Below are 27,528 nucleotides of genomic sequence, written 5' to 3'. Positions count from 1 at the left end.
ATTCAAGTAAATACATTGAATTTGTTGGTGACAATTTTGTTTGGTAAGAGTTTTGTAATGTAAAATATGTTCCTTGGCTCAATAAAACGTGGAGAACATTGTTGGAAAAGATATGCATATCATGCTTATCACAGAGGAAATCTTTCCTTTTCTTCTTGTAAAATGTGATCACAGTGATGTTTACACAGAGTAAAAAAACACAAAGACAGCGATACCCCCGAGGGCCAACAAGCGTCGACTGGAGCCCATCTGACACCTTGTGAAAAACACATTTATCATCCATCCATAATCCGTCCTGCGTTAATCAACTGATTACCCCATTGCAGGAGAATTTGGAGCTCATTGCGTTAATTGCCGGTTTAGGTTTCTGTTGGCTCAGGTGCTGCATACCCCGAGTGCTTACCTTCCCAACTGTTGCAGTTTGTGCGCGTCAAAGGGAACAAGCTGGTCTTTAAAACATCAACAATGAAGCTGTGAAAAATATGAGACATCTTCCAACAAAACAAGCCCCAACACTTTGCACCTTCCTCAGGGTTTGTAAGGATTTAATCATACGTCAAGAAGTAATTGCTAAATGATCTATTACCTACACAGAGGTTATCATTTATGCTGAATGAGAGCTTGATGTGACATTTGTATATATTTTGGAATGCATTGAATTGTCATATTGATGGGGAGATAAGAAGGCACTTATTGTGTAAAGGAAAATGGTGATATTTCATTTATGTTTGTACTTGTAGGTGTGGCAAGATTTTGATGAGATGATATATCACAAACATAAACATGAAATACATGCCTGAGCCAAACGTGGTTCAATACAAAACAAAACAAAATGACGCAATTCATAAATACCCTGATCTAGAACATAAAAACGATGCCTTGATTAAACTAGGCCCAACAAATTCATCACCCAGATGGGCCGGAATTAAAAAGTTGTGGCAGGAGTGCCTTTAAAAAACATTCTCTTTTGAAGAAAAAAAAAATCTTTTTACACACACAAAAAGCAGCTTGCCAATATTTGGCTGTCTTGCAGTGTAACGTGGGTGGCACCCTGCAAGTCTGGACCCTTTTTTACATCTCACGCAACGCATACGCATATTTGAATCTACACAGCTGTCTGCACTCGTCACAGGCTAGCCGTGCGCCAACTCAAGCGCCTCTATAGCTTTTCACTTTTTGTAGTCGCTGTCAAATAAGCGACCAATAATAGATGTGCTGATCTTAACCAATATTTCAACTGCATGTATAACTTCAACTTGTCAATATTTTATATTATTACTAAATCAACTTCTATGGCCTGTAGTCTCACTTTCTTTTATAGGGTAATGAATCATATTTGTTAAGTCAATCTTTAAATAATATTTGACAATGTCATTAATCCCTACTAAATGCAATTTATTGGATTCATTTAAAAAATATGTCTGTTTTTACATTACATTTCCAAGGAAATCTGAGAAGAATCTGAGTTCAGATTCACTTTTTGTTGATCAAATCATCATACTGTTTGACTTTGTTCTGTGGTATAAACTGTGTTCTGGTTCTGTGTAGGCATGTGGTTGAGTGAGGTTATGACAGTGAAGAGGTCAAGAGTTGCCTTAGCCGTCCTGCTCAAAGTCTTTCTCATTACAGAGGTCAGAACAGAAGGATTATTTCCGTCGTGAGAACTTCAGACCCAGAGCGTCCCCCACTTCGTCCAGGTGGTGCAAGACCTGGGGAAAAAGCAAAGGGTCCATTGAGTGTGTGCTTGTTATTGAGCAAGAACATGCACGACTTACCTCATCCAGCATGTCTCTGGTGTGGGCTGCAGACATACAGAAGCGAGCGCGGGCTTCGGTTATCGGCGTGGCAGGGAAGCCGACCACAACCACAGCAATTTTCCTCTCAAGCATTTCTCGGGCAAAAGCTCTGGTCAGTGATAAAAACATGAAAATCTATTAAGAAAGGAAATGTAATGCTACTCCATCCCCAATCACACTTAAGGACAATTTAAAGTGATATGGCATGTAGATTCACATCCTCATTCATCCATCCATTATCTGTAGCCGCTTAATCTCAGTAGGGTCGCTGGCACCTATTCCAGTGGTCACAAGGATGCTAAGCGGCCAATACACCTAGCATGCATGTTTTGGGAGCCCAAAGGGAACCTACGTGGGCTCAGGAAGACCATAAAAACTCCACGGAGGAAGGCCCCGAGCAAGCTACAGTGTGTACTCCCTGTTTTACGAATTTTTCATCTTACGAACGTGGACCGCGGCGTAACCTTTTGTCTTAAGAACAATCCAACATGCCGATCAGTGTGTCCGCACCATTTTTTACGCTTTGCTGCGTCAACAAAATTAACTATTCTCGCATGACAGGGAAACGCCGATATGCTATTGGTCTTATAAAGTCACAGTCCCGGTCTCAGTCACGGAGATGCCGATATGCTATTGGCCGGCGTCACGTCAATCACAGAAATGCCGATATGCTATTGGCCGAACGCCTTCATCTAGCTTGATGGCACAGCTGGTCGGTGTGTTGTGAAGACTTTGCAAACTTTATCTGTAAGACATGGCTTCTAAAATTGCTAGTGGCGGTAAAGGAAGAAGTAAGAGGATGATGACAATAGAAACGAAGCAGGAGATAATAAAAAAATACGAAGGAGGCGCACGCATAGTTAACCTTGCTCGTGAGTATGGCCATAACCGCTCGGCAATCTTCTAAGGGCAAGAATTTCCTTGCCAGGGGACGGACCTTGGTCAACAACAAAATGGAGAGGCTTCTTCTATTATGGATTAAAGAGAAGGAAATCGCCGGTGATATGTGCTCGTTTGAGAAAAGTTCTAGTTTAAGAAAATAAATCAATAAATTCTGCGGGTTGGTCTCTGCTCCCCTCTGCCTCCACCCAGCTCAAGTGACGTCGCCCCAAAGGTAAATGTCATTTTTCCTTTGTATATTTATGTTGTTCAATTTAACTGTACAGTAGATTATGTTACTAATTTTTAATATGTGTATAAAGTCGTGATGTTTTTACCTAAGGTTTTTGCACGCGTTGCACGCATTCACGAATTGACATAGGTTTGGATTGCCCGTCATACGAGCAATTCGAGTTACGAGCGTAGCCGCTGAACGCTTTAAGTTCGTAAGACGGTGGCCCACTGTATATACACACACACATACATATGAAATATAAATCCATCCTGTCTTGTCGTATGATACAGCAACTCCTCAGGGATTGAAAAGTTCACATCATGCACTAGAAGACACATTATACCTGAGTGAGCTCTGCATAATAGCTACCTGATGTTTTCTCCACACGAGTGATTCATGGAAAACTTTTAAATGTAGGTTGTGGCAGCCGTTCAAATCACTTCAACGTGAAACACGCTGATGTGGCTGAAAATTACTTGTGACAACAAACAACGCTGAGCATTTAATGCTTCAAAATGGGACCCCGAACAGTTCATCTGACAAGACATGTAGCGGAGCCAGAAAAGAGATATGTGTATACAACTGCAGCATCCTTACACCACTTTGCCCGGCATGTAGAGCAAGATCGGGACCACGGGTGAGTCGTCGTTGCCGTAGATGATGAAGCCCATTTTCTTCACCTTGGCCCGGAAGTATCTGGTATTCTGAGCCAATTGTCGGATGCGTCTAATACCTTCAACAAAATCAAGAAGAGAAAAAGTTGATTTGGGCAAAGTGTCGACACGAGGGTTTGGTCAGTCGGTTTGACGTTGAGCAATTTTACATAAGAAAAGAATCTCCTCACAAATGTGTAGACGTGTGGCGTACAAACCAAAAAATAGCTTGACCTAGATAGAGTAGTATGCGGAACGGAAAACTAAGGGATAGATGGCGTCTGATAGACATGTTTAGAATAATTCAGCCTTGGTGCACTTCACTAATTTGAGTTTGACTACGTGTTCCCTGTGGCTTCCCCTCGCAGGCCCACATTCAGTTGCCAGCAGTGACAAATGCAACGTGAGTTCTTATCTTACTACGCAAGGCCTACACCTCCATCTGGGCCTGAGCAGCCTCCCGTATGAAGTTGGTGATTACAACTCAGCTGCAGCAGCAGATGGTTCAGTTTTGGCCACAGACGGGCACGCTGTGCATGCACGCACGTTGCCAGATTCTGTTCTAACAGATCGGTGTACTTTTTACAAAATGTACAAAGTGCCGCATGTATTTCAGGTATGGCGACAAAATCAAATGTAGCATGGGTGCCGCTCGCTCGCTGACACCACCCGTGTTCCCTAACGAGCCAGCCTGCTACGTGGCTGGCCCAGCTGCGTCTTGGAGCATGGTTCTGTTTACCTCTGATTACCTAGGAGCGATTGGAAGGGATGCAAGAAAGCATTTGGAACTCTCCTTATCTTAAATGGGGGAAAACACATAACATGCAGGCCTCGGTCCTGAAGCACAGGCAACATTTTGTAGATGAAGAACACTTTTGCGAAAAAGGCTCGATACAGCAAATGTGAAGAGTTTATTTCTGAGCTCTCGCCACCACTTTGCTTTCAAGTGTGAAATTCTACATTCAAGAGAAAAAAGGAGGGAGGGAATGATGAGACTTATCTGTTGTAGGCACAAAGATAAATGAAGACTTTGTTTATTAGTGACGAAGTGGACACTGGAGTTATTGTTCGTGAATGAGTGTTTGCTGGAAAACGCATCTCCACAATTATTTCTTTTGGCTATGTTAGATGCAAAGCATGTTTACTTGAGAAACTCCAACATGATTGCATATTCCACAGTCTAGTCTGCCATACTGATTAAAGCACCGCAGAACATTAAGTGCACTGTCAATGACATGCAGGACTGTGGTGACCTTCCCACTTGCTGTTAATATTCAGGGGCACAGATTGGGCCGAATTCTACTTGCGCAAGCCCAGTTCTGCTAGGCCTGACAACACAGTGGGGAAGGGGGGGGGGGGTTCTTTGGTGGTACCTCGACTAATGACTACTTCCCTGCCCTCATGTCTGATGCCATTAAAGCAGAAACTATTCAGAGGTCTACGGTTCCTTAAAACACATGAAAATGATTTCCTCTATGTGAGGGTCACGTGTGCTGGGGTACTGCACGCCCTCCGCTCTCCTTTCTTTCTACCACTGCAGACCCCTGTAATTGCTACCATATTTTCAGACCGAGCAGCTGTTTGTCTTCCCCTGCGGGTTTGGACTTACTCCTAATGCTAACATTGGTACAGTCCTCCGGATTCAGATTGCTTTTGTTTCCATAAAAAGTATGTGCAGGTGTAACGGTTTACATTGAGATGAGCAGATTTGTCTAGTACTGATGTGGTACTTACCCTCTGTGCTACCATCTTGTCCTGTGATACACTTGATGGCACGTATGATCTGCTCAGCAACAGGAGGAGACATGCTCGAGGTGTACATGGCACTGTGGGACCGGCTACGCAGGTAGTCCACCAATTCCTGCAATGAAAGTTTGACGACATGTCCATCACTAAAGCAAATATTGTGCTGAATTCAGGCTGAACCCTGATGCAAAAAAATAAAATAAAAATAAAAAAAATTACGCCCAACCCTTCCAAATATATTCTTATAACTATATATTACAACTCTATAATTACTACACCGTTTCTTGGCACCAATATGGTAACGGATGGCCTGAGCACAAACTTAAGGAAAGCCTGACTTTTAGCAAAGTTAGGCTCCCAACAAGTCTGTAAATAAGTGAGAGAGAATTCTGAAACGTGAATGTATAAAGGTTCATTGCGAAAAAAAATGCACAGTATCATCCAAGGTTTATAATTGTATTTCAATGCCTCAATTCACTTCTGCAGGTGGCTCGGTGGTGCAGTGAATAGCACATCCGCCTCACGGTTAAGGGAAGCAGAGTTCAAATCCACCTTGCTCCGGCCTTCACTTCCTGTGTGGCGTTTGCATGTTCTCCCAGAGCCCGTGTGGGTTCTCTCTGAGCACTCCAGCTTCCTCCCGGTCCTCGAGGGGTGCAAGCTGCCTGTTATTGAGGTTTCTCCCTCCCAACACACCTGATTCAAATGATCAGCTCATCGGCAAGCTCGGCGGAAGCCTGATAACGATCCTGATCATTTGAATCAGCTGCATTAGAAAACTGAAACATCAAAAGATGCAGGATAGCGGCCCTCGAGGATCAGGTTTGGACATGCACGAGCTAAGATAATGGAAGAAATACACTTTTAAGGAAAAACCACTAGAGGAAGCCCACGTTCACTCTACACCTGAAGATCAATCTCCAGGACGGTTCTCTGTCATCGTAATGACCTATGTCAATGAGTCACCACCCACTCTCGACTCTCCGGGAGCCAGAGCAGAACTCTGAAATGAGCCAGAATAGGCCCCGCCACGCTCATTATTCTCACATGTCAGCGGGAGATGACTTCTGCCTCTGCTTGGGAAGATGTGAGAAGCAGGACTGATCATGTGGAAAGTGCTGCGAGGTTGGAGCATGCTCAAAGCTATGGCGGGATGTGCGACGGCCAGCGAGTGGCGGGTGATGACACTTCGCTGGTGATGCTGTCTGGCCACCGCTTCCACTCGCCATCTGTCCCCACTGGGCGGCGGCTGCGGCTTCCTCGTGCACATGTGAGGGGAAGGGATTTAAGGGGAAATGCTCACACACAGGATACAAATCCCGAACCAACATTGCATCTGTTTGTGTTTTAAGACCAGGATTTACACCACAGGGTTTTGGTGTGACCAAGATCACCAGTAAGACCAACATGTCAGAGAAAGAGCATCCATCTCACGTCCGGGGTGCGGAGCGACAGCTTAAGACAGTCTCCTTCAGCCGCAGACACAAATTACACGATTACTAATGTTGCAGTATGCGTCCACAAAAGCAGAAACAGGGCAAAAACAAAATAACTTAAAAGGAACATAACCATTTCCCCCTCATGCTTTCTACCCTCATGAAATGCTACAAAAGGCCTGTTTTCCACAAGCCATATGCTGAGTTATTTGCTGGTCAACCCAAAAACTCACCAACAAATACCTCTTCAGTATGTGGAGAAGTTCTATCTAGCCGAATTCATCCTGAACTTTACTACAGCCAGCTGTCAAGCCAGGCACAGTGTTGGTACTTCAAACATGATCATGCCTGTTAAAGCTGTGTTGTTAAATCTGGAGCACAGTTCCGAGGTTGCCACAAGAAGGGGCTGGCCATCTGCCAGCTGTACCTTCTTATTATGGCTGAGGCAACATAAGGAAAGGACAGGAAGGGTTCCGTTCACAATTCCTAATTCAAACAACATGTTTACTTCCTCTGCAGCATTTTAATCAAGTGGTGCAAAACCTGTGCGGTTATGTACTCAAGTGCGCTTCTTAATAGAGTAAATCAAAATTGCGCATGCCTGGGCAACATTTGTTGGACGTATGTGAGCTTTGAGAGAGATGGCTAGTGACAAAGTGTGTACAGAATGATTCATCTTAAACATCTTGTCATGAGAACCTAGCTAAATTAACATGTCAAGGTTTTTACAGTATGACCCTCTTAGGGTCGGTGGAAGGAAAAATATCCAGGAACAGACTAGAAATCGGTCTTTTGGAATTGTGGATATCAATATATGCAAATATTGCCTCCTCTAAAGATGAACTTTTTATCAGTCGTGTCAGCTTGCCTTTCACAAACCTGTGTCGTTTTCATCTGTGCACAGTGCTTCTGTTCAATACTTGTCAGATCTTATATGTATGGTTTTTATGTTAATCACTTTTTCACTGTTCCCATTTTTGCCTGTTAGATAATATTTGTTACTTTGGCTTCTGGACCTAAATAAAATGTAGGCCACTTTGGGCTATTTTCTACAAATGGGTCCACCTACAACTACAATAAACATTTGCAGACCTCCGTGATGACTGAGAGTGTGACTTTCATTGGAGTATTGATTTCAAAGGTATTCCACTAGTATGACTATTGTGTAGCATAACAATTTGGATATCTTATGTGCCAAATTGATTACAAACAATATAATTCCTGCCCCCCAATTTAGCATATTCTTAAAGATACAGTATGTTATTGTTACAGATCAAAAGATTGATATACAACAACAAAAAAGGGTTTAGTAATTTCTTTACTTTATTAGACTTACAGATGCGGTTGTAACTTCCATTGTACTGTATTTGCTTTATATTTTGGTTGTATACCACACGGAGAAGCTGAACACTCATATTCACACGTGTAAGGAGTAATGAGGTGCGCATAGGGTTACTCCACCTCTGAGCTGAGTCACAGTTGCTTGCTTGAAAGTAGTCAAGAAGCAGACAAGCAGTTCAAAAACAACAAGTTGCAATTCATATTGCTCCGCAACTCATATTTGTCCACAGTTCTATCTGTGACTCTCCACTTCCAAAAACCCAAGTACTTGCAGATGAGTTACTGACGTCCCCAACTAGAACCATTCATGAAAATGTTTTATTTTGAAAGCTAGCATCAGTTATGTAATACCTCTAATTCTAGTAGGAATTGTGCAGTAGAGAGTTGCACTTGCTCTCACACATGGGGTTATGGTATGTAACTAACAATCTCTGTGCCCAGAAAAAATGAGTCACAGTAGTGTGAGGGTCGACCACAATGTGGTGTTAACACATTCAAGCTGCTTGTATCTAATGTCATGTTATTCAATGGGCATATACATGGCTATTGAATAGTGTTTTGAAAATAAGTACCAGTCATTGTGTGTGTGTGCGTGTGTATATATATATATATATATATATATATATATATATATATATATATATATATATATATATATATATATATATATATATATGCTATCTTCAACAGACTGAACATGCATGTTTAGCATCAACATATTTCTAGAAAATGGATAAATATGGATGGGTGGGATATTTTCAATTTAACGACGACAGAAAACATTCGAGTTAATATTAGTTCAAACTCAAACCTGTCTAATTCTGTCTCCCTTTCATTTTCGGTGAAATATCGGTGATATTCGGTGATATATACAATCATAAGAATATAAGTGCAATCAGACATACTGTATATCAAATTTACACATACAACATACACATACAAGCATTTATTCAATTGAGACATTAAAAAAAATTAATAAAATATTTTTAAAACTCTTTTTGAGTGTAGCCAGTGAGCCACATCTTTTCATAGCTGTTCCATAGATTGACACCTTGAACAGATAGATGCATTTGCTTTTAACGGTGAATTGCCCCCTGGTGGCGGGTGAAAAAAACTGCAGATAAACCACACTGGACTATAGACCGCAGGACTCAAATCATGAGAAAAAAGTCGTGACTTGTAGTCTGAAAAATACGGTATTAACTGTGTGTTTGTCTGTGATTCCAAAATAAATAAATAAATAAATAAAAATAAAAACTGATATTCGTCATCACACAATCGGTCATAGAAAAAGGTACTGCATAGGTACGAATTTGAAGGAAGAATGAACTGAAAGAAAAAACCTGGGAGTGGATACTTACCTTTTTGCCTGCAATATAGCCTCCAGCTGCCCCAAAGCTTTTGGTGAAGGTGCCCATCATCACATCCACATCTGCTGGGTTCACCCCAAACAGTTCTGTCACGCCTCTCCCTCCTGGCCCCACCGCACCGATGCTGTGAGCCTCATCCAGGTATAAGCATGCCTTATATTTCTTCTTCAGAGAAATCAGTTCGGGGAGTCGTACCACTGAGCCCTCCATACTATAATGACAAATTAAGGGGTAAATGCACAGTTTTAACGCAATGACAGTTTGGACACACTTTTATAAATGTAGTAAAATGCTGTATCATTCAAATGGGCTAAGCAACTCATGCAAAGGGCAAATGAATGTAGTTAGCTTAATCAACCTTTGCGGCTCTTTTGGCCTTGATTTGCAGCCAATGAGATAGATCATAGAGCCCCTGAAACACACTGTTCTTTTCAACTCTCTCCTGAAATTGACACACAGACACTAAGTCTTTGTTAAGACCACCTGGAAGCCTTTAAATACTAAGATATACCAAGTGACACCAGGCAAATGTCTCAGACAATTGTACAGTGCAAGTGTGTGCGGCGTAATGGCAACTGACCTATAGATGCCTTCCACCATAATCAGGATTTTCCTCCAGGGCCTGTGTGTTCGAGGCTGCCCTGAGCAAATTGCGTCTCTTAACTCCTTCTCTAAATGGACCATGTCTTCCACATAAAACACACACAGAGACAGATTTTTACAAAGGCTGCATGCTTGACTTTAACCACTTCTAATCAAAATCTTTGGTTTACTCTTATCAAATTTCATATGAATTACTTTCTTTTTACTAATTAAATGGGCATCTTCTGGGTGGCACGGTGTGTATTTGCTTAAATCCGCCTCACTATTCAGACTTTGGTCATTTTGAAAGTACTCTGGCTTCCTCCTACATTCCAAAAACTATGTGTTTGGTCAATTCTAACTTTTTATTGTGTGAACAGGTGTGTTGCTCATTGTTTGGCTATAAATGCCCTGCAATCATTTTGCTGACGACCTGTTGAGGGTGTGTCCGCTGACTTGCCCAAAATTAGTTGGTATTGGCAGCGGCTCACTTATGACCTCGATGAGGTTATGTGGTATGTAAAATGGATGGATGCATTAAGAAGGCTTTTTAAATGGGAAAATCACACAAAAACTAACATTTAAGTCTTTACTACATTATTAAAATTATTGGTATGCTTGACAATGTTACGGAAACAATTTACTCTGCACTAACCCAAATGGTATTGATGAAAAAAATAAATAAAATCCAAACACTCACAAACGTCTCAATTGAAAAGTAATTTCACCTCTCATTTTTATGTCTAGATTTGGCCAGAGTATGAATAATTGGTGGCTTCAATATAGGCAGACACTAACTAACAGGTGCAGGCTGAATGAGGATGATAAATATGAACATTGCATTTCGAAAATAGCTCCTTTCTTTTGTTCGTGAAACGTATCATATAGATTGATAGCGCACGAATCACAACAACGCATAAAGCATGAGTTCATGATGGTGACTTTTGAACTAACCAGCAGATGGCAGTATTGAACAACAGTAGCTGTAAATGTAACTTGGGCCTCTCACCCTGCTCATCAGACCTAGCAAACCCTCACAGACCAGTAACAGTCTCACTTATAAGGACATAAATGCTTTCCAGATCATTTTGCTTCCCGGAAAAGCAGATTACTACAATTAATTTTACCGATGTCGTCACCAGTGGGGACCAGTTAGACTTATGGTAAAGCCCGTTTGCCACTAAATTAGTATTGATTTGAGATAAGCCACAGCCTCATGCGTCACACCGGACAAGTATTCTTCCAGGCATGTGCATCCCTTGTGTGATAGTATCTAACTCACCTTCAGTGCTGAAATGCAACTGAACCAGTTCCCAAAGCAACAATGTTAATGTATATGACATATACATGCCCGTGATGGCTCCAGGCTACGTACACAGACCAGTTTATTGACTTTTTGCGGGGGGCACTTGTGTTTACAGCTCAAAGAATATCATTGAACGTTAATTATTAATCTGGGGTGTGGCATAGTAGGCTGGTACAGCCCTATTTGTAAATATGAGTCTTGCTCTAATAAGAGTGCATGGAAGTGAGTCCAGGAGGTACAAAGGCAGCGAGAGGTCATTTGTTCAGTTGCCTCAGGGCTCTTTGCCCTGGAAGAGCTGCTTGGAAATACCTATAACTGACTTGGCTTGTACCTGTCAGTATGCATTTAGCACTAGTGGACTGTCTCGTTTGTCCTGTCTACTGAACCAGCAGTCGATGGTCCTTATCTAAGCGCAGCGAATGATGTATCTTTCATGTTTAATACATCTTTATAGCCTTGATTGAAAAAAAAACTGCACATGCTTTGCCAACCTAATAGCAGGGTGAATTGAAATAAGATTGACACGTTCATTTAAATACACATTCAGCTTTTCTGCTGATGGATAAACACGGTCGTGCCTGTGAAGTGAACCCTTTTCATTAAAGCCTTCACAATTGCTGATCCAAACATAGAATGTTAAGTAGGTCTTTCCTGAGGCAAATCGTTTGCTGTGGAGAAAGTAATGTTTTTCTTACAGCGCTAAGTTTGGAATTAATACATGTTAATGAATGGAGGTGATACTAGGTCTACTTACACACACCAACGTGCACATGTTTTGGGCACCCTTTGCCAGGTCAAAGCGAAGCTCTTGTTAAACTTTTTTTTTCCCCAAAAAGTGCTTCCCGCTATTGACAGAACTAATGGATTCCATGCTTTTACGATAGCAATTGTTGTTATGCAGTAAGGAAGGGATATTTAAACTGACAATGTATAAGAGAATGCATTGATTTTGAAGCATATGCACTACGGTGTCTCAGAGATCCCATACTACACAAGCCTACTTCAATGATGGCTGCTTAAAATGTCAGCCTGTTTTTGCATACTGTAAAATATTGTTATTTTTTTAATTAAGATTTTGTTCTTCACTAGTTGCGTTAAATTGTACACATTGCCCCTTTAAGCAAGGCTGCAACTACCAATAATTCGAATGATCCGTTAATCTTGTCTAATTTGTTGTTTAATCAATGAACTGAACTTCAATATTCATTTCCATCACTTTAAGAAAAGAGAAATTTTTCTTAGAATTTTACAATGATAATCAGTTTGCTTTCATAGAGAGAGGATTGGCAATATCTGAGACTATTCCCTTTTTTGGGGGGCTGAAACTGGGAATTAGGACAATTGTAGGTCTCGAAGCAAATGTCCAATCGCTTAAAACATTTTATTTATTAAATCATTCACTGCCAGGCCAGACAAAATGGATCTTTCATTTCTCTAGCCATCATTGGAAGCGAATCAATTTAATGTTCTTTGGTGAAATGGCAGATTAAATCAGTTATTTACAAGTAATGCATTTTTAATTGTTCGATGGTGACAAGTGTAATCATTACGGAATGCAATCAGTAAAAAAGGATCTTTGACGTTTATATCGCTCTATGGCAGTGAATGAGTTAATTTGGCAACACATTAAACCTTACACCTCTAAATTTCAAAATAGACTTGTATAGACATTTTCACAAATTGCTCTTTTTCAAAGCTTAAAATTGGAGTATATTATCATAAATGCATTCATGACAAGCGTTCCCACAGGAATCATCTCAAATGGTCAATTCTAGCTGTGATTTACCATTGTGCTTGAAGACCTTAATGGTTGCTCCAGACAGTCGAGCCCCTAAGATGAGAGAAGTGTGGTTGAGCTCATCACTCAGGATCAAACAGCCCTTGGAAAGAGAAATGTTTGAAACTCAGTTGGTCTTGACTAAAAAACGTGCATGACAAAATTCATATTGCTGCGACCACAAAACCCTTTCACAATCGAAATAAATAAAAAATAGGACAAAAGCAAGTCCGTATGAATCAGATTTGTTCAATGGACTGGTTCAAAGGTGGTTATCAAAATTTTGAAATCACATAGGAGGTGTGTATTTCCGGCAGCCTATTGATGAAAGTCTGTTAAATAAACCCTGAAAACTAGTCACCGGTACTTAAGCCGTGTTTATCAATCATACAGTAAATAGCCTTTATAGACAGCCTGTATTGCTGGACAATGTGAACAGACTGCAAAGCCTTGTCTGCTACTTTTTTCTCCTCATATACAATATTGACACTGTAGTAAATATTTGCCATCATACTCCACGCTTAAATGAATTCTTATTAAGGGTGTGCTGACACCAAGTGACAGATAGCCTCCCTTGAGCTTCAGATCCAACTGGCATGGTCCCTGGACCAACAGCATCTGTCACTTGAATGCAAGGCCCATCTTGGCATTGCATCGGAGGTCAGAGTTGGCAGCGTGGGGTGACCCTCCCTGCCCCTGCAGGGTTACAGTGGGGGCTGCAACCTCTTGAGCGCCATAAATGCTGCCGCACTTTCATCACTTCAACAGCCCCTTCCTCCTGTCCGCTCCAATCAGATATCAGTGCTCGCGTTGCCCCTGGTAACCTGTGACTGTCTGTGTGAGCTTGACTGGTGTGCCGACAGGCAAGTGTATGGCTAATAATACCCTTGAGAGGTGCTCTTAACAAAAACGTGCCCCTCCTTGTCAGTGTATCTGAAGGCAACTACAGTATGTAGACCCAGAGCCTCAACCTCCCGGCGACTGTTATGTTTAATTATGATTATTTTAATTAATGGGGTGAGTCGGGATTTGTTCAGCATTGAGTTAACTGGTATTCATTTACGTGAGCCATATGAAAAAGAGCAGCAAAAGCTTGGGTAATTACGTTAATATCAAATTTGTTGCAATAGTCGGGATAGCAATTGGATTTTCTTCTACTGCGTGGAATTTATACCTTGCCAACAAGTGCAGGAATGTTCATGGAATTGGTGGCAAAGCCCATCCCAAACACCATGGAGGACTCCACGCCAAGGAAATTGGCCACTAGATATTCAAGCTCCATATGAATGTCCAAGGTTCCTAAATGACAGAAATAACAGTTTAATCAAACACGACATGAGTCACACTTAAATCCATCTAGCTTTTCATTTTTTTCTACTGCTCATTTTGCCTTTAAACATGTTCAAAATCTGCCCCTGGAGCCAAGTGGCTCACGGTCAAATTTTATCTGCTTCTGCCATAAAGTTAATAATGGCCACTGATATGTCATGTTTAAAATCTGCTAAAACTGGTTTGTTTTATTAAAACTCTTTCAGTGCCATGGACGAGAATTCTCATCTTTTAAAATACCGTATTTTTCGGAGTATAAGCAGCTACTTTTTCATCATGATTTAAGCCCTGTGGCTTATAGTCCAGTGCGCCTTATCAGCTGGTTTTTCCCACCAGTTAAGCAAATGTGTGTTCAAGGAGTCAGTCTATGGAACAACTATGAAATAGAACTGAAAAGATGTGAATCAATGGCTATGCTCGAAAAGAGGTTTAAATATATTATTAGAGTAAAAATATTTTAAAAAAGGTCTAAATTGAAAAAGATATGGTCTAAAAGTTTGTGACGTGTAAATTTGATATACGGTATACAGTATACATAATTGCATTTATAAATTTATGATTGTATACATTATTTATTTGCAGTGTGTGCAATGTTCACTAGAATAATCAATTAAACAACAGGAGACAGAATGCTATCTAAGTATTGATTTCGAGTTTAAACTGCTATTTAACGCTGCAGTATTCTGTTGGTAATATCCATCCATCCATTTTCTATCAATATAATGTTATATCTAAATATGCAGGCATGTTCAGTCTGTTAAAGAGAGGATGTTGCAGTTGGTAGAGAATTAAAAAAAATATATATATATAAAGACATTTAAGTTTCATATTACCACCATATACCTGCGTCTTATATTGGATGGCAGTGTTTTCATACATACAATACTGTACATATATTACAAGTAAGTAACAAATGGAAATCAATATTTCATATGATACCACCCGTTTACATAGACATAGCCCACAATATTCTGTCAGCTTTGAAAGATGAATCAAAATGTTAAATACACTGTACTAGGCACTCTACAGGTTGCTTTTCCGATAACACATAAAAAAAGGGAAAACGTTTGGCAAATATTAATTTTTAAGCTGCTAAATGGGCAGCTCCAACATTTACCCTTCTCCCAAACCTGGCCATGTTTGTGAAAAGTTTCAACACTTTCAATGAAGCAGTGGAAGCAGGTGACATCTTGGGATAGTCTGGTGTATGTATGTACTATATAATAATGTTATGCAATGTATAAAAGAGTTGGTTTAAGGCTGAACCTAACAGCACTTACTTCATAAGGTTTGCAAACTATTTCCTCTAGATCAGCAAAATGACAAAATGGTCTAGCAGAGCATTTTGCAAGCAAATACAAGTCCTAAAAATATAACATGGCAATGCAGTACTGTTTTTTTCAGTGATTTTCATTACGTTCAAATCTACACAGCATTGTGCCGAGTCACATTGATTTATGAGTTTCATCAACATAACTGAAAGCCAGAGTGGACCATTTTTCATCAATGCCGCACGTTGTCTTCACAATCTTGATAATGCTCTTCATGATCAAAATTTAGCCTTAATATCTTGGTAAAAGCAGAGAGGGGAACACCCTTGAATGAGCTCTTATTAAATGTGTGTATGTAGCATATAGTGAGTGTTTTATGCCATTGCAATAAGCCGCATTCAGAACAGTGAACACAGCAATGCACAAACAAACAAACAAAAAAGATCAAATGTACATAGTCTTCCTGCTGGGATATTAACTGCCCTTTTTCATTTGAAGCAAGCAATGAGGTTGTTTCAAAACGTTTTTACAGCCGGCCAAGGAAAAGAAGCCCCAAAGAAGAGTTAATGATTTGCATCTACAACCTTGACTCACAGTCTGTCATGAAAGAAGAGTCTTTTATAAAGTGGCCTGTTTTTGACTTTGCTATCATGACAGACTTCCTTGTAGTTAGCCCTTCATCTGAGAACATGCATCATATCAAAGTAATGATTGTGGAAAGAGCCGAACCATAGGTTATTCATCGACTCCATAAATGTTTGACGCGTTGCCTTTTTGAAGCATTATGCTTTGCAAACGGTTGCAAAACACACAAGACTACAGTTCCAATAATACGTTCCATAATGCAAACAACAATTTTACTAAAACATCACATTTGCTCGAAGGTCAGATAATGAAATCGCGACTCGCCTGTTTCTGGCTTTGGTCATATGACATTCAAAAGCTGAGTTCGTCGTTACTTGGGACTTGAGCACATATGATGTCATTTTTAGTGGTCCGCAAAAGGAAAAAGTTGGTTTAGTTCAATTTCTACTTCAATTTCATAGCTTTCTAGTTGTAGCTCTAGCATTCTGGTTCTAGAAGGCTCGGATCTTTTTTAAGAGTGTGTATGTTTGTCTTTGGGTGTGTGTGTGTGTGTGGGGGGGGGGCTTACAGTTAAAAGGTGCTAGCACGGTGTCAGGTTCATTTGTGAGACACTGTTTATATTAACAATGATTCCAACACACGTTATTTGAAGCAGCTCTGTGACGCAGTGGTTAAGACGTTTGCCTCACAGTTCAGGGACCAGACTTCAAATCCACCTCACTCTAGGCTTCCTGTGTGGAGTTTGCATGTTCTCCCCAAGCCTGTGTGGGGTCACACTCAGGTATGATTGATAGATACATGCTTTACCTGGCTAGACTGATGTTCTCTCCGGGCACTCTGGCTTCCTCCCACACTCCAAAAACATGCATGGCAGGTGTATTGGACATACTAGATTGTCCTTAGGTGTGACTGGGTGCGTAAATGTTTTTTTGTCTCAGTGTGCCCCCAAATTGGCTGGCAACCAGTTAAGGGTTCCCCCGCCTACTGCCTGAAGTCAACTGGGATAGGAACCAGCAAGCCTGCAAACCTTGTGAGGAGGGATGGATAGATCGGATTTGGAATTGTTCCTAATTCTCTCCTTCTTGACTGAGGCTTTAGTTTGTTGTCTTTGTCTCTTGTCTGACGCCTTGAACAATGTGATTCCTAAGATGCAGCGAAAGCTCCCCGTATACCATTGCTTGTCCGTATACAATGGTTTGTTCTATTAAGAAATGACTATCAGTGACTATAACTACAGTATTCATCAGAAACACCTACGTGCAAGTGTATGGCGCCACGGCATTTAACATGCGTTTGAATGTGACTGCTTAATAATTATTGACCGAGTGTAAGACAGTGGATTTTTACTTTGATTTTATTTTATTCCTTTATTCTTTTATCCCTATCATTTTTATTCGCTATTTTATTATTTGTATACTTCATTTTATTCTAATTTGACCCTTACTCATTTGTCTTATCTGATTTAGCGTTCATGTCTTTGAGCTGTTGTGTCTGTTGCGATGTTTTTTTTTTTTTTTTTCTGTACAGCAATTTGGTCAGCTGTGGTTGTTTTAAGTGCTTAACAAATAAAGTTGGATTGGATTGGATACTGTAAGAGGGTGTGCAACCACATATTGCCATTGTTCTTCTCCTCTCATTTTGAGGAATAGCATACCACAGGTTGCAGGAGAAATTCTTTTACTCTTAGCCATACCTTGCCACACCTTGTGAATGTCTTCAGGTACATAGGTTAAGACAAGAATGTTGGCTTCATTCCGTTGAAAGAAATGACGTCAAGAAAATTTCATTCTACTGGGACACAAAAATATTTAGTTATGGATATACTGGGGTCTCCTGAGAAATACTTATTATTGCTTTCACTCTCAGTCCTTGAGGGAAGAGAATCACTATATAAATAAATAATTGAAATGAATTATGGATAACATATTTGGGCTTTTTAAAAAGAAGAACATTATATAAATTATAACCACAATGTATTTATTTCTCTTTCTTCAGCATTTGAGCATTTTGCTTTTGATAACTGAAAAAATGGAATATATAAAAATATAAAATTAAAAACAATCACGTTCCTAAATTCATCTTTTGCAGATTACCGTAAAAAAAAAAAACTTTTTTTTTTGGCTTATACTGTCACCATAAGTTAAAAATGGCTTAGGCTATAAATATTAAGCTAACATTCTGAGCCATCTCACTGCTAAGGCAACATAACAATGAGAACAAAGAGAGAGAGATTCAAGTTTTCTTAAACTTTCTGAATATGCAACCTGTCTGGTAAGTTCCTGCGCCATGTTTACATGTCAGCAGCAGGCTGGTGGTTAGGCATCAGATTTCATCAGAACAGATTACAAAAACACAAGATCCCAGCCCTCAATCTCACTGCGACACCATCAGAAACTAGACAAGATCTTCTGAAGATCCCATGCTTTTCAGAATTCATGGGAAGACCATTATGTCTCCCTTTGATCCAAGTCACGCCAACACTTCTCAAATGTTCTCTTCTTGCTTCCCGCCTCGTGTCCACGGCGTTTCATAACACCATAAGATGTAATTTCCCCATCGTACTGGACGATCTTATAATGATCTCAGCTTGTGCCAGAGTGGTACATAATTTAACAAAGGGTGAATAATTCATACAACATTGCAGCTACTGAAAGATAATTAAACTTGCAGACAGTATAAATCACCAGAAAGATAATAAATGATGGCATATGTGATGAGGGAAATGGAGTTTCATTTCGAGTTTCCAATCGGGCATGTTCGTGCTGTGTCAGTGTTGTAAAGCAGATGCAGGCTGATGACTTCTGAAGCAGTGTCAGACAACGCCATCTGGATTAATGGCCTTGCTCAAACCCGCTCATTAGTCATTTTTTCTTTCCCAATGCAACACTGACCACATGCTTACCTGCTTCCTGCCGTGTGCTACAAACGCCGACCCCATACTGGCATGCTTTGGCTGCCACCGTTTCAAGGTAATCCGCATTGTTTTCTGCAAAGCCCAGGTAGTTGTAGGAGCCCATGTTGATGACATTGTGTATTGTTCTGCCAGTTAATCTGCAAGCATTCAAACATTAGGGAATCCATTAGTATTTTGAGGTTTTTGCCCTACACATAGAGCTCTTCTATTACACAGCATTAAAAGCACATACTGTAAATGTTCAATTAACAAGACGTTTAAAATATAAACACATTACTTCTGTGGTGATTCATTCACAAGATGTGAAACAACAAATGTTTATTAAAAAAGAGCAACTACTTCTTCAGATAGAACATGAATCAAACAACTTTACAACTCAATTTAGAATGATAAAAACATAGATTAGATTTAAATTCAAACCCAAAAGTGAATAAATGTCAAAGTGATTCACTTGTTAGGGTGAAGTTAAATCAGGTTAAATGTAGACTTAATCCATTTTATTTAGAAACATCATTTCAGTTTAGTTAAAAAAATATATCATCTTCTTTACCCATTCACATTTCTAATATTACCGTCCCAGTATAGAATAAAAAGTAGACTTTCAATTTATGATTAAAATCTGATGTCAACAATCACACCAATCCTGAGACTGATTATGCCATTCACTCTCCTCATGATGCAGTTCATTTTAAGAAATTTTCAAGCTGTTAAAAGTGTGTGAGAAGCCATGGTGTTACCTAAACATTATGGCTAACTCAACTCCACTGTATAAAGCGCATTCAAACAGCGACAGCTGGTGGTAATATACCACCAACAATAATGTGATTATGTAATAATAACGAGGGATGTACTGAATCTTTGGTCACTGAAAACATTCGAAAATGGCAAAAAACTCATTTTCGTTTTTTGGCCGAAAGACAACTAAATCCATAACAATTATGTCTAAAAAAGATGTTTTGATGATGCAAAAACCTCTGCCACCAAGCATCTGTCACAAAGGAGAAAGAGGCGGGCATCACTTGGCAGACAACTATATTTTAGTGCTTTCAGAAAACAGAACTGCCAAGATTCACTTCTTTCTTGAAACTACCGGTATAAAAAAAAATAAATAAAAGGAAGAAAAACACAATCAGGTCACATAACACAGTGTGTTGCGAAGAGCATCAAGTAGCAAGTAATAAATCGATATCAAAACCATGGGCAAAACAATCTTTAATTTTGACAGCGATGGTTGATACAAGCTAGCTTTACTCCTGCCCACAACGCTTTTTTTGCCTACACATCACGTCTACTAACATCAACACAACATCATGAAAAAAATCATGTTCAATTGTGAATAAAGGGCAATGAGAAATAACTAGTTAATCATGCTGTCATTGGATGAAAAAAGTCTTGGCGATAGCCACTAAGTATGTGCTGCATTCATATGCAGAGATTTTACATACTGTTACAAAAACAAAAAAAATGCAACTTATGATATGCACACAAACTGTGCTGTCTTATTCCAACAAAGTATAGATGTGCCTGAAGGACCTTTCCATAAAGATCTCCATCTTTTTTAGATACTGTAAAATGCCTTTGAAGCTGATGAATCGCTTTTTCTTCTATTTAATCGATCGAATGTCCCTCAGACAGCAGTGATGGAAATTCAGGCTAAAAGACTGGGTTACTTTCACAAACTTGTCAGTACCTAAATGTCCAATTGTAGTCATCAGAAACTCTCTCCATCAGGTCAAAGACTGGCCCTGGCAGGCTGCATAGCGGCCGGTTCCAGTTGTCTCGGACTCTCATGTACAGGTTTCGAGTGTAGAAGTTCTCAAAGTCTTGGTAAAGTGGTACAAAATCCTGGAAGTAGAGACAATCACACTTTGAGCTTTTACCCACTCCTGTAAATATTAGTATCCATGAGATTTAATGAGTCAAGAGAACCTCTTACATGAAAAAGATTCAATTTGATTTGATTCCGTTCACTATACTACTAATGTAAATAAAAAAAAATAAAAAAAAAGGCCGTGAAATGAAATCCTGTTACAATGTTAGTATCCCACCCTTAACACACCAGAGGTATTATTTCCCTTTGCTGATCCATTTCTGAGAATTCCTTGCTTCTTCTGTGCTCTTAGCGCCGGCCCCGCCCAAGCAGATAATGAGGTACTTCAGGTCTTGTGTCTGTCTCTGTAATGTCAGAGTGAGGAGCAACGCCCTCATAGCGCCTCTTTGGTGCTTCCGTCCCGTGTGTGCAGAGACCTTCAATATCCAAGGAGCCCTTTACTTTTGTTTTCATTCCGAAGTTGGGTAGAAGAGATTTTGCACAGTCGGCCAAGATAACAACAATGTTTCATTTATTAGTTGAACGTTTTACCATAGAACATGACAAAGTGGCAAGAATGTTTTTAGGAGCATATGCCCTGACAACCAGCAGGTATTTGTAATTGTCATCATTTCACATAGGACTGCATGGTGAACCAATACAAGTGATACAGTATGGGTGGATTTGCCGTAAAATTACAAATGAAAGCTGGCACAACTCCCACAGTAGCACCAGATTAAAAGATCATAGCCATAGCTACACGTTAGCTTTGTTGTATGGAAGCACTGTAAAACATGTGCAATGGATGAATTTATACAGAACATTCATGCTGTATGAAAATGGCTTTGATCACCCATTTTTCTCGAGCTACACATGTCTTATCTTTTGAGTGTATTGAAAATATCACAGCTGTGCACATAAGTTTACATACTACAATGTTAGCGTATTTTTATTTTTATTTTTTCAAAACTGTTATGTGCCCAGTTACCTTTTTAGTTTACATACTGTTTTGTGGCCGGTTGCCTTTAGAATGACATTATGAGGGTGAGAGACAAGTTTCAGTCAATCAGACATTTCACTTCCCAGTTAAAAATGATGCTATGAAAAAAAAAAAAAAAAACATATTTGATAATTATTTAAATTACCTACGATCATTTTTAATCCTTTATATGCGGGCCACATTTCTCAGTGTATGAGTCGACCCGATGCAGAAGTCGACCCACAAATTTTTACTTAAATTTGGGTGCTTTTTACAAAAACGCGTGTATAAGTATACCCTTGACTTTAGTGGTTACACATATCATGTCTGTTCAATTAGAACACATGGTGTGTGTTATTAAAATGACAAAACTACGGTACGTTTAGACACATTTCTTCATCGTACATCTAATCACATACTGTTCTGGTTTTGGAGGGGTGGGGTGGAAATGAGAAAAATGTGAGGTAAGAGAGCGCGTGGACCAGGGGCGGGCAATTCCGAACCTCGGGGGCCAGTATCCTTCATGTTTTCCAGTTTTGTCTCTCAAACACACCTGATTCAAATGATTAGGATTATTTTCAAGCTCCAGCAGAGCTTGTTGATGGCTAATGGTTTAAATCAGGTGTGATGGGAAGAGAAAACTGAAAAACATACAGGACACCGGCCCTCGAGGGCCTGAATTGGCTAACCCCGGCATAGACACAAATGCTGAAATTAATGTTGCAATGATAAAACGATTTGAAGTTTTGATGGGTCTTTTTTTTTTGATACAGCTGAATATGAATTTGTCGAAAAGCCTTAAAAGTCATTACTACTATCTGACATGCCAATAGCTCTCTCCCATTTAAATCCTGGACGTACGTCTCCTTCCTGCTCATCATTTGTGCAAACATCACACAACGTGTGGACGTTACTCGTCCACAGGTAGTCATCCCCGGACCCGCCCAATTTTAAATGGAGGTCTCCAGAAAAGCCTCATTGAAGCCTTTTTTACCCAAGTGACGACCATGGCGAGATTAGAGCGTGGATCCGTTGCTTCTCTTTGTGTTTATTCTCCCACCGGCTGAAATCCATGAATGCCACTGCTCTCGCATTTTTGTCATGAATGAACAAATCAAGCCGTATTTTCCTTTTCATAATGGGGCAAGTCCGCCGAAAAAAATTATCCACGCAGTTGACAAAGAGGCAATAAGGCAGCGCTTGATAAAAGCGCATTTGAAAACGCCAAAACAGATGCATACTATAGAATACTATAGTACTATATGCATAATATAGTAAACTATACTACCATTATAGTACTATAATTAGAGGCACATATAATCATTTTGAGCCTTGTAAATTACATCAAATTACTTATTCCGCATTTGAATTAATGTTTTTCAAACACAGAATGTGGAGAAAATTCATCTGATTTTGAGTTATGCGGGTATAAGTAGACATCCCCCAATATGGGGGTTGAAAATGAGGGGGGAAAAAAACTCGACTTGTACACAGACAAATATTACATATCCAATATAATACACAGACGGATAGTTTGAAATATCATAATAGAGGTTCTTAAAGTCTGTGTGCATTACCGGCAGATGTATGTTCACATTGAAAGAATATTTCCTGGGAATTATGTAGTCACTACATTACTTGTTTCGTTGCAGAAACCTCCAACTGTGCAGCAATACGGCAGCAGCGAACATAAGAATGGTGTGTCTTGTCTTCCCTAACATGCGATGCACAGACACATAGAGGGGATCTCAACTCCTCAGAGATTTAATTAGGTCTTCAACAGATTCTCCCAGTGGTATGCTGTCTCAACCCTAGCAACATTCGTGTGAAGGCGCACGATACACGCATGAAGAAGGAGAAAGCGCTAAAGAGCAAACATTGAAGTTAATTGGGGCAAAACACAATGCGTTGATACTAAAAGCACGCACAGGCCTTTGAGCCAACTGTGCGTTTGTGCGTCTCTGCGTGATGTACGTATGCAGGCAATATGCAGATGACTGAAATGACGGGAACCTACCTTCTGTTCCTCCCGCTCCTGTGCGAGATTGCGCTTCTCGATGCCCACAGCTCTGAGGAAGTCTCGAAAGTAGCCAAACAGAGTGACAATGCCGAAGCCCAGGTATGTCAGGACAGCCACGTGCATGGGCGCTTTTTCAAAAACTTCCTGCTTGTGGTGGCCAAAGGAGACATCTGGACACTGGACATGATTCTATACAGAAAGACACCAACATGAGTAGTCATTTATTGAGATCTAGAAGAGAGGACAATGCCATTTGCGTAAATATGGGCAACTGTTGTTTTTGTTTCTTTGGTGGGTATACATCTGCTTCCCTAAGACCAGTGTTTTGAGGAAGTATCTCAGGTAGCCAAACAGGATGACAATAACAGGGACAGCCACAAGCACGGGCACATGTTCAGAGGACTCCAATATGTACTGCCTGGAGGAAGCAATCAACTCCGACCCTTTCTATACAACAAGAGGCCCACATTATAATTCAAACAAGACAGCATTGGCATCTGTGTGGCTTGATTACAAACACAAGCTAAGCGGTGTTAAATGCAATGACAACGTCAGTACTATCATAATTTTCCTTGCTGCAAAAATGTCATGTAAATCTGAACACTTTAAGTTAAATTTATGACACTCTCTAACCGATCCATTTAGGGTGGCACAGTTTTGGGCAAGTACCAACATTTTTCATGGCCTGATCAACTTTTTTTTTTTTTTTAATCTCTCTTCCATTTGTACATTTTAATAGAAAGGTATTGATGGCAGAAGCATTATGCCAGAGACCAGAAATGTGGATAGGTCGCTACTGCAGGGATGGGATGAGATCTCGTCACAATGATCTTGCAAGATGAGAACGCCACGAGATTCCGTGTCCCTGCACAGCGTAAGATCATTTTTTATGCTGTTTTTTGGTAATGGGAATACATAGGAAAATGCACTCCTTGTTTTTGCTTTGACTGTAAAACACACCACTAAACATGGTGAGAGTTCAAAGTAAACGTTACCATACCGAATGATGTATTGTGCTTTGACACAAGGGTTTTCATTTTGAAGGTGTTCTCAGAAACCATGTTGTCAAAACGGCTAATCTTGATACTGCGCTCCCTGTTGCCGCGGGAACGTCACGAGTCGTGACTTGATAAAAAAACATTGCTGTTCTGAAATCACATTCAATTACCAATTCAGGGCGCTAAAACAGCTTAATTACACTGGTATTTATTGTATGATGCATAATGCAGCTTATAGCTGGCAGCCAGCTTGTCAGTATTCAGTGATAACAGTATCAAGTGTGTCATTGTGCAGAGTGTATGTATATGATGCTATGATTACTTTCAATTCACCTGTGACAATATTTGTGAAGAAAAGGATGGTAAAACATTGGCAGATAAGAGAGATGGTTCACAGCAAAAAAAAAGAAATAAAAAAATAGGCCATACACCACAGCTAAAATGAGCTATGTTCGTTTAAACTATTCCATGTTAGGAAAGAACTAAGATGTAGCTGAAAATTGAGCCTGGCTTACCCTTTATACTTACATTTTCCCACTACAGTGGGAGTCTGCTTAGTAAAAGAAAATTACGAAACTGGGAATCATATGTTAGGCATTAAATAATTTTACAAATTTTGCAAAATTTCATCTTGCCTCATTCTTGTGGATCGCGTGAGACATCTTGTATCATGAGATTTGTGTCTGTTACTCAAAATCTACGGGTGCGGACGGACACAAGTCAAACATAAATCCCAGTAGTTTTAAAGGTGATGTTTGTCACAGTGTATTTCAGATGTCATAACCTTGAACAATAAAGGAAGTATGTATAATTTTTCACATGTGCCCGTGGGAGCTTCAGGAGAATCATGGTAAATGCAGCAATACAAACTCCTCCTCCGGCTGTGGTAGCTATAACAGACATGTCAACCTCTGGAGGAGTGCCACCCCACATGTGATATCATTTAATGATAACTATGATTATATTCACAACAAACTGTTGGTCGTTGTTAACACGTTTATTTGCAAGTTTCTACACTTTATAATAATTTATTTATGTTTAATGAAAAACGGTCTAAATTTTACATATTGTCACTTTAATTTAACTGTTAATTCTCTTCAAATAAAATGTTAACTCTGCAAACATTTTACTTTGGCCTTTCAAATCCTTGTCTATTTTTGGGTCTTAGGAAAAAGAATACTTTTTACAATTAGGTCTCCAACATAAACCGGAAATCTGATGATGCACAATTAAACACAAGTATTTTGTGGTTTAAACGTGTGCAAATAATAAACATTTTTTATACCAATTATCCTCATTAGGGGGTCCTCGCCCAGGTGGGGCCATTGAACCTATCCCAGCTGACTTTGAGGGAGAGTTACACCTTGATTTGGTCACCGGATAACAACAGGGTGCATATGTGAAAAACAAACACCTACAACATGGAGAACTGAGCGTCTTCAAACACAATGTGGGTTGCTTTTGGAATGTAGGAAAAAAGTTAAAGTACAAGCACTGTGAGAACATGCAAATTTTATCAAGTAAAAAGGTCACAGCTGAGATTCAAATCTTCAGTCTTAGGATTTCTGAGGCAGAGGCTGGCAAGTGGATGATCATTTGTGGAAGCGCAACATTCATGAAACGCTGATTAATATGTGCCTTTAGGATCATATTTGTAGCTATATCACACCCTTTCCAGGCTGTTATGGCTTGAAACAGTTATGTAGCTATTAAAAAACATGTTTTATCACTGCTTATGCAAGCATCTAACTCACACATTGCAATGTATATGACAGAGAAAACAAAAACCTGTGCAATAATAAACCACATGCACATCAACCAAAAAAATAACACAAGCAGGCCAATAGGTGCAACGAAATCAGGGTAACCTAACGTTACACAGCTGCTTCCTCATTTCCACTGCCTGGAGGCAAAGAAATGCTGCTTTAGTTTGGCGGTAAACTAACAAGGGTGGGGTCTCTTCCTACTTCAGGACAGTTTAACTGTGGACTACGTATAACATGTTTGTTTTTTTCCTGCAAGCGCAAATAACAAAGCCGATCGCACAATGTGTTTGTAAGAGTTACATGACAAATAGTCAGAAGTAGTCAAAATGCAAGACACTCCCCTTAAAACATAAAATGTATTGTAGAACATGATCAAAAACGTATCTCTAGTGAGGTGAGCTCAAATTTGGCTTACGTCACAGAGCGAGTCGTGTCGGGCTATAAGCATAGTCATAAAGTCGACTTAGAAGCGCTTTTTGAGCAGCGCTTGTTTCAATGCTGTCAAGTTACATTGCACACTTATTGAGCCTATTTAAAAAGCTATCCCCCCCCCGTCCGTACCTGTGCCGAATTGCGATGGGTGTGTGTTTCTTTGCATTTCAATCCGTTTTGATCCGGGTGGGTTAAAGTTTCCATGAGGGGCCGGTCGTACCATACTCCCCCCTGAACCATGGCGAGTGCTTGTGTCGGCTGTCAACTTTGAGCATGTATCAAGGTGCATTGTATCGACTTCCTCCT

The 27,528-nt window shown here is 39.9% G+C and overlaps 1 protein-coding gene across 1 annotated transcript; it reads right to left on the bottom strand.

The window, feature by feature from the left end:
* Window positions 1-513: 513 nt before the first annotated feature.
* Window positions 514-27,528, bottom strand: sptlc3 (serine palmitoyltransferase, long chain base subunit 3). The gene is made up of 12 exons (XM_088422053.1): window positions 27,352-27,528; window positions 24,024-24,215; window positions 20,908-21,062; window positions 19,206-19,354; window positions 14,293-14,417; window positions 13,128-13,221; window positions 10,034-10,139; window positions 9,445-9,664; window positions 5,298-5,424; window positions 3,508-3,643; window positions 1,776-1,905; window positions 514-1,709 (listed from the first exon to the last, which is right to left on the bottom strand). Exons 1-12 carry the CDS (start codon window positions 27,460-27,462, stop codon window positions 1,647-1,649), a joined length of 1,608 nt encoding a protein of 535 aa, XP_088278179.1. The 5' UTR covers window positions 27,463-27,528; the 3' UTR covers window positions 514-1,646.

Source organism: Hippichthys cyanospilos, chromosome 8, assembly GCF_059441005.1.
Source record: "Hippichthys cyanospilos isolate Australia breed blue-spotted pipefish chromosome 8, RoL_Hcya_1.0, whole genome shotgun sequence".
In the NCBI taxonomy this organism is placed as follows: Eukaryota; Metazoa; Chordata; class Actinopteri; order Syngnathiformes; family Syngnathidae; genus Hippichthys; species Hippichthys cyanospilos.
Note: the sequence above shows the minus strand (reverse complement) of the source record. Positions and strands in the feature narration are given on the sequence as shown.

Coding starts and splice junctions, on each gene's coding strand:
- sptlc3 (XM_088422053.1), bottom strand. CDS start 27,462: ATGGTTCAGGGGGGAGTATGGTACGACCGGCCCCTCATGGAAACTTTA. Junction 21,063..24,023: donor AGGAGCGGGAGGAACAGAAG/GTAGGTTCCCGT, acceptor CTCTACTTCCAG/GATTTTGTACCACTTTACCA. Junction 10,140..13,127: donor TAAGGTCTTCAAGCACAATG/GTAAATCACAGC, acceptor TTTATGTGGAAG/ACATGGTCCATTTAGAGAAG.